General features: G+C 32.1%; 1 protein-coding gene across 3 annotated transcripts in view; it reads right to left on the bottom strand.

Annotated features, from left to right (window-relative positions):
• Positions 1-1,181: 1,181 nt before the first annotated feature.
• The window catches only part of GABRA2 (gamma-aminobutyric acid type A receptor alpha2 subunit), a 127,918-nt gene continuing 116,825 nt past the window's right edge, over positions 1,182-12,274 (bottom strand). For all 3 annotated transcript variants that reach the window (XM_023532235.1, XM_023532234.1, XM_023532236.1), the window contains exon 9: positions 1,182-3,364. In XM_023532235.1, coding sequence (XP_023388003.1) covers positions 3,180-3,364 — 185 coding nt within the window. In that variant the 3' untranslated portion in view covers positions 1,182-3,179. The remainder of the gene's footprint in view (positions 3,365-12,274) is intronic.

Raw genomic sequence — 12,274 nt, forward strand, 5'->3', positions numbered from 1 at the left:
ATATTCAAACAAATAAGAATGCCGATAGGAGAAAAGAAATAGCCACCAACTTAGCAGAGTAGTGATCTCACAGCTAAGTGAACAACTCTCACTGCTAAATTAATTTACATGTTCCATTTAGTTTTTGATTTTAACTCTTTATAAGAATGAGATGTACTTTAATTTTTAACTAAGTTCTATGGGTGTGATATGAGGAGTATTAACACTCTTTCCACTTGATGGCACATAGGAAGAGGTAAAAAAATATTTGTTGAATAAATATTAGCTGAATCAGAGCAGTAGCTATACAGTGAAATTATACCTCTACATATGTACACATATTTACCTACATTTTTTACATACCATGACCTTTTATGTCAAAGTACAACTGCATAAAATAGGCATAATATTATGGGCCAATGAGACCACTGTTAGTATATTAAAACTGCATTTCCTGAAAAATTAGCCTTATTTCAATAAATCCATGTCACCTTGATGTTTTTAAAATGGTTTATGGAAGGGAAGATAATTGTAAAGACTATTTTTTATCATTTAAAATTCTTTCCCATGGAGCATCCTCCTGCTTTCCAGCAATACCAAAGGCTCTCTTTGATTTATTGAAATTTAAAAGATTAAAAAGTGTGAAAAATTCAACAAAAAGAAATAATAGAAAATCCTGAACCACATTATCAGAAAATATGAACTATTACGATGTCATCAGGTTTAAATAAGAGTTTCAATTATAACTAAGAATAACATTAATGATAACTCTTCTGGCCAATCTACCATAAACTTTAATAAAACTGGTGCCATTGATGTAGTTGCATCCCTTTGTCAAAGATGTGGGTGAGTCATTTTTTTGTCCTACAGAAACTGATATTTACAACTATTTTTACATATGTACATATTTATAAATTTATAATTTATAGTCAGACATTAAAGGGGCAATGCAGAACTTAGAACAATATTTTTAAATTGTCTATTAATGCATACCATACAAAGCATTTTTATTGCTTGCCTTCAAGCATTGTGTACATTCTCAGACTATGGCACACTCCCCTAAACTACGCAGAAGAGCTGTGCTATATTTAAATGTGTAAGAAAATAGGATATCTTCCATTTCAATGTATAAGTAAAGTGCACATTTTAAATCTATTTAGATGTTAAAGAAGTCGTTATTGAAAGGGAATTAAAGAAATACATTTTTTAGCTCATGTAACAATTTTATTTTATTACCTTCTGTGAGGGAATTTTTAATTTCAAGGCTGTCTTCACATCAAAATCTGTCAATAAGATGCATTTGTGACCCTGGTAATAATATAATCATGCAAAGCACATAATAAAATCACACTAAAACAAAAAAAGAAAAAGAAAAGAAAAGAAAAAATGTAAATGAGGCAAAGAAATAGAAATTTCTGTTGTGATTTTGCTTATTTCAATAAGATACTCCTTTTATTGATTTTATGAACATACTTATTTATGCACTATACTGAAATACTATACAAAACTGCAAGAAATGACACTATTTGACTACTTATTTTTCTACAAAAACACCATCGTAAAAGTGTATCTATTAGTAAAAGTCAGCTAATAACTGCTAATGTATATGTGAGTCAAAAGGGTTTTAAGTTTTCCAAAAACATTGAATCTACACATGAGACACAATTGTTAACTTCTATTAACATATTTCAGGGGCATAAAGGGCATTTTTTAAATATTAAAAGAAAAATGAATTTTACCCATTAATAATCAGTAATTCTATAAAATTGAAAATTGTGGTTTCTGATTTAAGCTACATGTTTGTATGTGTTGTAATTTAGCTAATTGAGTGTGTGTTATTTTTCTGCATGTAAATTAATTCACAATCTGTTGGTGATGCTTTGAAGTTTCAGTTTAAAAATTTTCAACTCTTACCAAAACCTCTTCTGGTATACAAAGCTGTTGTAAATTTGAGTCAGCGAAATTTAAAGTTGCAATTTACAAAAACAGATTTACATTAATTCTTATCTGAAAGTGCTGCTTTCAAGACAGAAAAATGTGCCAATTAACTGCTCTTTCCTTTGTAATTAGTGGCTTCTGAGTCCTGATGAAAAGAAGCCTTAAGGCAGAATTTACAGTAAACAGGAAAGAAGAGAATCATGTAAGTGCTCATCTATATTCTGTGACACCTATGAATTCTCATTGGTGGGAGTTTTTGGCACACTTTTCTAATCCAATATGAATGTTGTTCCACAGCAGCCAAACTGGATGCTTTTTCCAGTCTCCAGCACCAAAAAAATTTTGCTGATCAATTTCAGTACAACACATACCTGGAAAGAGTAAGACACATTTAATTTTACCTTTTTTTAATTTAAGGTAGTATCCAATGATTAAAACGATCTATAGAATTTCAATTATTATTTTCAAATAAACTAACACTAAAAATGTAGAGACCATGATATTCCAATAGTTATTAAATTCTAGGCATAATTAACACCCTGTCAGAGGTTACTCGTAATTATTTGAGCATGTCATGCTGTAATATGTACATAGCTATAGATACTATGCAGAGTAATTAAAAGCTGATGTCAAATCTCTAGTTTTTCTTCTGATGTGTGCTAAGCTTCTAATTATACAAGGAGAGATTCTGAGCACTCGAGAAGGGTGCTCAGATATAATGTTGCAGACATGAGGTTCTGTTATTTAGAAGAATTTATCGTGAAATGGCAATGTTATCTTAACATTATAGTTAGGCAACAGTAGAAAATACTCCTATGTAAGACCTGAATCAAAAGGGTTCATGAAATGTAGTATAGGATCCACGTTTTCACTGCTATTAGAAGAGGAAATAAATCAGGTCACCTGAAATCCACCTTAAATCAGTTCCTAGAGTAAATCTTAAAAAGTTTTGGGTGTAGAGTTCTTTCTGCCTGTAGTTTCGCGAGTTGGCAAATGCATGTCTCCATTAGAGGTGTACTGGTAAGCTGTATCGCTATTTACATACTGTACACATTGGTTCACAAATTAGCAGTTATTAGTCAGACTGTACATAGCAAAACAAACCAAGCTTAATGTTGCTATACATCCCAAAGTTAATCTGTGCCTAGATTCAAGGACTGACCCCTAATACAGGTTCCCTGTTTAAATACGTAGCCCAGTAAACTAAATTAAATGTACCAAACAAAACTGGGAAAACTATTCTAGACATTCTGTCAATTTTGCTAACACTGTTGAAGGTTTTTTTGGCTTCGGCTGGCTTGTTTTCCGGCTTCTTGTTGGGTTCTGGCGTGGTTGCACTCTTGGAGATGGTGGAGAGAACTGGGTCTTTTGAAAGGTTCGGGGCATAATTGGCAACAGCCACTGCATAGGCATTGTTCTGTATCATTACAGAGGCTTTCTCTTTTTTCTATTGAAAAATAAAAGAATGAACAGAATGTGGGTTGAGCCAGCTGCTTAACGTTTCCAAACTCCAGTTCAAATTCTGAAGAAAAGTATCTTGGCAAACATCATTACCCATTAGAAAGAAGGAATTCACGGAAAAAACTAAAAAGAGTTTATTAAGTCTTAAAACCATAAGGGTGAAGAAACCCCCAGAGTAAGATCAATAGTACCATTTTTCTGGAGAGCCATTTTTTGTTGCTCACATGAAAAACAATTAAAAATACAACTTTAATAACTAGTACAGCAGCTTTGACTACTGTAGTAGCTCAACAGTCTGCTGAATGAATGAGTGAATGAAAAGTAAAATATAGAACTCTTTCAACAAGAGGAATGATTACCTATAATGAATCATCTCAAATTCTGAATAAAGAAATTTACTCTTTTACTCAATAACAGGATTTCCCCCTTCATGTCAAAATCAAACAGCAAAGCTTTACTCAGATGGTGGGAAATTATAACCATATACAGATGGCAGTATCATAAACACTAAAAACACAGAAGGAAGATGAAATACAAACTTTTTGATTTTCGCCTAGTTTATCCATAATCTGTTTCTTTTTATAATCCCCAGTTCAGTTCTCACAGACTCTAGTCTAGGTGTCACTGTTATCTCTTGACCAGACAAATAGATATTGCTGATTGCTCTGCCAGCTAAGCTTGACCTCATCCAACCATTAAACATACTATGGACACAAAAATTTTTTAAAGGCATAAATTGGATCATGTCACTCTTCTGCTTAAATCTCTTAAACACCATCTCATGGAACTTAGAATAAACTCAACACTTCTTACCATGGTTTTTTTTCTTGTGCTCATTACATACCAGTCCCATTAAAATAACTTCGGTTTTCAGAATATTTCCTTGTTTGGTGCCTGTGGCCATGCTACTTTCTCTGCTTGGAATGCCTTCTCTCCATCCTGTATTTTATGTGATTAATTCCCTGCCGTATTTTGATCTTGGTTAAATATCATTTCCTCAGAAAGGCCTTCGCTAACCACTCTCTCTAACATGGTCCTTTTCCTCATATACATTCTTTCATAACATCCAGTTTATTCTCACATGACATTTTTCAAATTTTGTAAATTCCTTCTTTTGTGTTGTAACTATTTGGTTAAAATTTTTCTTTCTCATTAGAAACTTAGTTCAGTGAAAGCTAATGCTACTTCTGTCTTGTTCATTGTAATCTTAGCATTTAGCATACTGCTTTCCATGAGGTAAGGCATAATAGGTAGCCGGATTAATGAAACCTGAAAATAGAAATACTATTTATCTGCATTTCTATACTAATATAAATGTATTGTTTGTTATCAAAATGTGAACACAATTAAGCCAGCAATGAATTATGCAATATAGTAAATAATGTAAATCAACAGTTTTAGAGGACCAATCGATTGATCTAGAATGGAATTTTGAGTATCAATTATTTTGAAATAAAAATTCACAAATGTTCAAGTAAAATAAGGTCTGAAAGTGTCTCTGAGAGCCCAGAAGGATCTGAAAACAAGCCCAGGTTTTCTTTCCTTCACTGACATCAGGTTTTCCTTCTCTTTTTCCCTCATTGATGAGGCCTTCTTCCAGACCTGGCTGGAGCATAAAAGGAAAAAAGATGAGGGATCACCACTTGTAACTTTATAAAAAGCTATAAAATAGCCTTTCTTCAAAGTGACACTTGCAGTTGCCATGTTACAAGTGGAGGGTAATCTGCAAGCATACAACTGATCAGATGATAGTCAACAACTAGGAGATGGCAGGGTGAATGGTAAGCCTGGGTGTCATCTGTGACAAACTTTACTACTGGATAGAAAGTAAGTTCTATTAACCCTATGTTACAAATTAAAAATGGAAGCTAAAGAGTTTTTGTGACATGACCAGGTATCTTGTTTATTAAGTGGATGAAAAATCATATACACTTAGATGTGTGTGACTTCTAAACCTCTGCTTTAAACACCATGCTATGTGACTTTCTCTCTGAGGAAGCTGTATGAAACTTAAAGTATTTTTTCCTAAATTATTCCAATTTAATTTAAATTACTAGGTCAATCTTCTAAAAAGACTCTTTAACCCATAAAGTTTGTAACATATAGTGTTCATATTATTTCAACTATATCTAAGCATCATTTGAAATGATATCAAATTACATTTATAGAGAATTTGGTCCTTGAGAATGTTCCTTAATCTCTCTCTACTTCAGCTTCTAGTTTGAAAAAAGAGAAATAATTATATGTTGTGAGAATCAACATAGTTGATGAACTGATAGAGTTCATCACTGTGAACTAATACATAGTCAAACCACAGTGAAAAACATAGTCTGTTAGTGAAAAGAAGTGAAAGTTATAACTATGATGAGCTAGACAACAATTATTGGTAAATAAAATGTATAGATAATGTACTTTATATCTTTGGAAGACATAAACACTGTGTAGAGGAGAGCTCAAGGAATGTTTTGTGGAAGAGGGAGATTTAAGTTGGGTCAGGAATGATGATGTAGGATTTAGACATTTAGACAAAGAAACATAAAATGTAAATGATTTTTGTTTCAAGAGGAGTCTACTAATAGAAACTATACTAACTCTTACCAGCATCTTTCCTGCCCTCCCCCCGCACTTAAATACCTTTCAATTTTACATAAATGTATGGGTAATACTATAGATATAATATAATATTACCCGTACATATAGTATGTACATGTATATACATATATACATATATATACAAGTGCATATATATGTATATACATATATATACATATATATACATATATATATGTACATATAGTATGTACATGTATATACATATATACATATATATACAAGTGCATATATATGTATATACATATATATACATATATATACATATATATACATATATATACATATATATATGTACATATAGTATGTACATGTATATACATATATACATATATATACAAGTGCATATATATGTATATACACACACATACATACATACATACATATATACACACACACACACACACACACATATAGATAAAACATACTGTTGAATTCATAGCTGATTTACAATTCTAAGATCTGCTAAAGCAGAATATACAGATTAAGTCCACATAATATATTTTATTAATGTTCTTTATAAGACCTAGATCTGCCAGTGATAGCACTAAAGAATATTCATCCTTTAAGCCATTACTAGAAGATATTACCTTGCCCTATTCATTATTAACTTCTGTTACAAACAACCAAGTTGATGGATATTATGTTATAAAGTCTTCTGAACATCATGCAAGTCTCTAATCAAGCCAGACCATTGGCAGGCAGAATACTTGGACCACATGATTTTTGACCACTCTAGACTGATATTACGTTATGTGATGTAATCCTTGGCTTACACTCAGATCCTCAGACTCTGGAAGAGAAACTGTCCAATGAAGTCTAGTGTTGTGTTAACTGTTCAAACCAGTACTCACTGCTATGAGATAATTTTGTTGCATGAATGCTCATGTCCCTATATAAAGTTTAGATTCTTTTGAGAACTAGGTGAGCTTTGATTGTTCATACTATCTAATTTCTCATAGTCTAATTTTTTCATTTCTACTTTAAGACTCTTAGGTAGGCCACTTCATAACTTTTCAAGTATAAGGTCAGATATGGTTGAAAATACAAGTTAAAAAATAATGTTAAATATGAAGAACTAAACCAAAATGAAGGAGAATGGGGGGAAATAAAGACAAATTGGCACTGCTATTTTTAAATTAAGTGACCATTATGGCTTTGGCTAATTATGGATGACTGCTATAATTTCTCTCACCAGAATTCTTACCCACTATGTTTCACTGACTTTTCCATCTACAGGTTTTTAAAACATAAAATGTCCAAACATGAATTAAGGTTACTTTCAGTGCCAACGTAAATCTGAACACCCTCCTGTATTCTCTAACCTGTGAATAGTACCACAATAAAGCTAGGAACTGGTAATCAACCCACATTGGTCCTCTAAGTCAGATACATTTTACACTGACTTAGCTCAGAATCACATCTGTTGAACATCACTTGCTACAGCAATTAGTCCCCCTTTCATGTGCTTCCACAGCACACTAGTGCTTATCGCTATAATGTTATATACATTTTTTCCCTTCTGTTTTAAAATTTACTTGATTGTAAGCTCTTTGAAGGCATAGACTATGCAATGCAAAACTCCTAACTAACATAGTTCCTGGCACAGAGCAGAGCAGTCTCTAAAAATGTTTGCTTAATGAAAAATGAATGGAAGGTACTAGATTGATTACTCTGAATATATATACATATATATGAATATATGTATGTAAAATACATAAACATTAGGTGTTTATAGAATACAAAAATATTTATGATTATTAACAGATTTCAATAGTTTATTCTACAATTCTATTTTGTAATTATCCTGAAAGTTCTCAATTTCATTGTCTGCAGATATAGAAGACTGAGAAACCGTCCAATGAAGTCTAGTGTTGTGTTAACTGTTCAAACCAGTACTCACTGCTATGAGATAATTTTGTTGCATGAATGCTCATGTCCCTATATAAAGTTTGGATTCTTTTGAGAACTAGGTGAGCTTTGATTGTTCATACTATCTAATTTCTCATAGTCTAATTTTTTCATTTCTACTTTAAGACTCTTAGGTAGGCCACTTCATAACTTTTCAAATATAAGGTCAGATATGATTGAAAATACAAGTTAAAAAATAATGTTAAATATGAAGAACTAAACCAAAATGAAGGAGAATGGGGGAAATAAAGACAAATTGGCACTGCTATTTTTAAATTAAGTGACCATTATGGCTTTGGCTAATTATGGATGACTGCTATAATTTCTCTCACCAGAATTCTTACCCACTATGTTTCACTGACTTTTCCATCTACAGGTTTTTAAAACATAAAATGTCCAAACATGAATTAAGGTTACTTTCACTTTCATCGTAAATCTGAACACCCTCCTGTATTCTCTAACCTGTGAATAGTACCACAATAAAGCTAGGAACTGGTAATCAACCCACATTGGTCCTCTAAGTCAGATACATTTTACACTGACTTAGCTCAGAATCACATCTGTTGAACACCACTTGCTACAGCAATTAGTCCCCCTTTCATGTGCTTCCACAGCACACTAGTGCTTATCGCTATAATGTTATATACATTTTTTCACTTCTGTTTTAAAATTTACTTGATTGTAAGCTCTTTGAAGGCACAGACTATGCAACGCAAAACTCCTAACTAACATAGCTCCTGGCACAGAGCAGTCTCTAAAAATGTTTGCTTAATGAAAAATGAATGGAAGATACTAGATTGATTACTCTGAATATATATACATATATATGAATATATGTATGTAAAATACATAAACATTAGGTGTTTATAGAATACAAAAATATTTATGATTATTAACAGATTTCAATAGTTTATTCTACAATTCTATTTTGTAATTATCCTGAAAGTTCTCAATTTCATTGTCTGCAGATATAGAAGACTGAGAAATCATAAAATAAACTCAAGTAAACAATGTCTGTGGAAGTTATTTTACTGGTGATTGAGACTTATATAAGTGGGAAAGGGGAAATGTGGCTTATGAAAAAAATCAGTTAATGGTGTATTTTCATACACTATCTGGGGGAAAAGTTAATTAGCTGTTATAAAATTTGTTGATGCTGCTACTGAAGTAAAATTAACAGAAAATATAACCCACATTAATTAAATTTTCTATTTTTAAATGTTTTATAAAATTCATAATATTCTGAGTTTATTACTTTATTCGAGTGTGTAAATACATATATAAAATTAAATTCTGGAAATTTTTTGATTACAGATGTTGAAATGTCTTTCATCATGGCAACAAATCGATCTTGGCTTCCTTAGAATTTTAGGTAAAATAATGTGTTAATAACTTGAGCACATACACTAGCTAAAATACAGACACCTATTAATGAAGTGGCCTGGCATATAAATCAAAATAACAAACACATGGTTTCAGAATTGGAAAGAATTTTAGATTTGTCTCTTAGAATAAGAAAATGGACTTTCATAAACATAGCATTAAATATATCAGACTTTGGGAAAAACACCAGGTCTGCAAAATGGAAAATCTATTCTCTTTCTACATACCATGTTGCTTTTTTTTTTTAAGTCATCATGGCTACTAGAAAGCCCATTACTTGTAAAACAGCAACTTGCTCCCTGATCAGACAATGCTATTGCTAACTATCCGCTAATCATCCTGACTGAGAAAAGTGATACTTACAGAAGATTGTTTGAAGGTTATACAGTCCATCCACTTCTCTAAGTACTCTAAAGTCTTTCCTTGGATTAAATTGGGCCATGAGAAAGCTACATACTTGGACCATATTAGCTTAGCTCCTTGAAGAATTGCCTTCACTGAGTTGTATGTTAATGTAATGCCTTCAGCTTTTATTGAAGGGGACTACAAGAAACATCAATATGAAATTCATTACTGCGTTTATTGGGAAAATATTGATATTACTACCTGCAACAGTACCCAGCTTTGCCTAACAGAAAACCCATATGATATTGTTTTAAGAAGAGTATTCCATGCAGGAAATTTTTTTTTTCCTGAGGAAATTTATACTTCTATTTTTTTGATTAAAGAAAATCAATTTCCCCCACCCCATCCCCACCCTCCTGCTACTCCATGGTTCACTGTGATAGCCACGAAGCTCAGAATTTGAAGCTTAGCTACTCTAGCTATGAACTATAGTTAATGTTCTAGCCCAAATGGTGGATATATTTGCAGTCTATTTTTCTTTATTCTGATTTCCTGCTTCTGTTTATATGTTATTTTATAATAATGTAAGTACATGCATTCTTTTGGTAAACTGCCTGAAATGCTTTTGGAACAAGGCAAGATGTTAAAAATGCAAATAAATAAATGATAACACTTGAACAGTGATGTTTTCAAGTGTATGGAGTGAATCACAAAACAATGGCACATTTCATGCTAGTTAGGATATTGAACTGTATGGAGTAAATCACAAAACAATGGCACATTTCATGCTAGTTAGGATATTATGTTGCTATATCTGTGTTTTAAGTAATTTAATATCTTATGTATTTCCAGAGAAATGGTTTGCTTGGGCAGTATAAAACCACTGACTAAGAAATGCAAACCACCACAACAGATTGAAGTTATTTATTTTTTTAAATTTAATTCAAATAAATTATGTGCTAAACACGCTAGGAAATGGCAAAGAAAATGATAAATAAGACAAAACTATTATCTTCTTAGAGATTGTAACCTGCTGCTAGGAACAGATTTATTTACGAATAAATGTATAATTTTATGAGATTGCATAAAATAATTTGTACCCGGTATTGTGGAAACATTTCAGCAATTGGATTTGTTTAGAAAACGTCAAAATTAAGTAACATCATATAGATCTTAAGAAATAAGTAGGAGTTCATCATTTAGGAAAGAAAGGCAAGGGGACTTTAGCAAGAGGGATCAGCATATCTAATGTCCTGGAGATTTGCAGAGGCACAGATATTGAGGATGTATGTAATGGCTACAGGAAGATTGTGAGCATGGATCTTAGATCTGTGTTCAATACTGAGTCCACCACTTATTAGCTATGTGGTCCTCAGCAAGTAATTTTACTTGGCCAATCCTATATTTGCTCATTTCTAAAATGGAGATATTCTCGGGCACATGGTATTAAGTGCACAATAAATAACAACAAAAATTTTTCCTTATTATTCATTATGTAAATAAATAGATGAGAAAGCTATATACTTGGACCATATTAGCTGATCTGCTTAAAGAAGTGCCTTCAACTAGTCATTAAAGAGCTGAAAAATTAAATGATCAGATTCCTCTTTTAGAAAGATAACCCCAGAATTAACATAGAGCATAGATTAAAGGGGGACTAGATTAGAGGTAGTAAGAAGTAAAGAGACTCAAAATAATAAGAGCTGGCAAGGGCATATCCTATAATATATAGGTAGGAAAATGGACACCACTTAATTGGTTAGATGTTAAGGGATACATCCGAGTTATCAAAATACAGTTCTAGGTTTTCCTCTGAACTGAGGTAAAGAGGAAAAATAGGTGTGGGTAGGGGAAAGATATAAAATCAATTTAAGAGGTTTATTTTTGTTTGTTTGTCATTTCTTTCATATTAAAAAAAAAGATATGGAAAGATTGAGATGTTTTATACAGGTAGAAATGCCTAGGGTACAGGCTGGGTATATGATTCTGGAAGTTAAAAGACAGATATGGAATACAGTTGTAGATAATAGCTGTAGAAGGTAAGATGAAGGTGTGGGTTGTGAATTTGATTTATTCCACTTCATTAATCCATATCATATTTATTGAGCATCTTAATATATAGAAAGCCCTATGCAAAGGGACACAGATAAATGATTGATTAAAATAAATATGGCCATTGATATTATGATCGGTGAAGAAGTTAAGACATGAATATGCAATTATAAACTGTGATGAGTCTCTAATGTAAAAGAAGAGGGTATTAAACAAATTTACAAAGGGATCTAATCATTTGGAGGGGGGGCAAGAATTCAGAAATTTCCTGAGGATATTGATATTTGTATTTAGAATGAGTAGGGATTATCTACTTGGGGACAGTAAATGGGTAGGCAATGTGCTTAGTGCTGCAGACAATCCTATAGATATTTTCAGTAAAATCCTTAAAGTGAGAACATATAGTAAATAATAAAAATAAAAACAACATAAAATAAAGCCAAATGACTGTCTGTGGGAATAAACAAGAGCAGATGCAAAGGAAAATGGATCCACTCTGAACTCTGGCAGAGAATCTCAAAGAATAGAATGAATAGTGGCAGCTGCCAGAACTTGAATGAAGAAAGCTGATATTCTAAGTCTTATTTTAAAGAGG

Source organism: Pteropus vampyrus, unplaced genomic scaffold (genome assembly GCF_000151845.1).
Source record: "Pteropus vampyrus isolate Shadow unplaced genomic scaffold, Pvam_2.0 Scaffold79, whole genome shotgun sequence".
Lineage (NCBI taxonomy): Eukaryota > Metazoa > Chordata > Mammalia > Chiroptera > Pteropodidae > Pteropus > Pteropus vampyrus.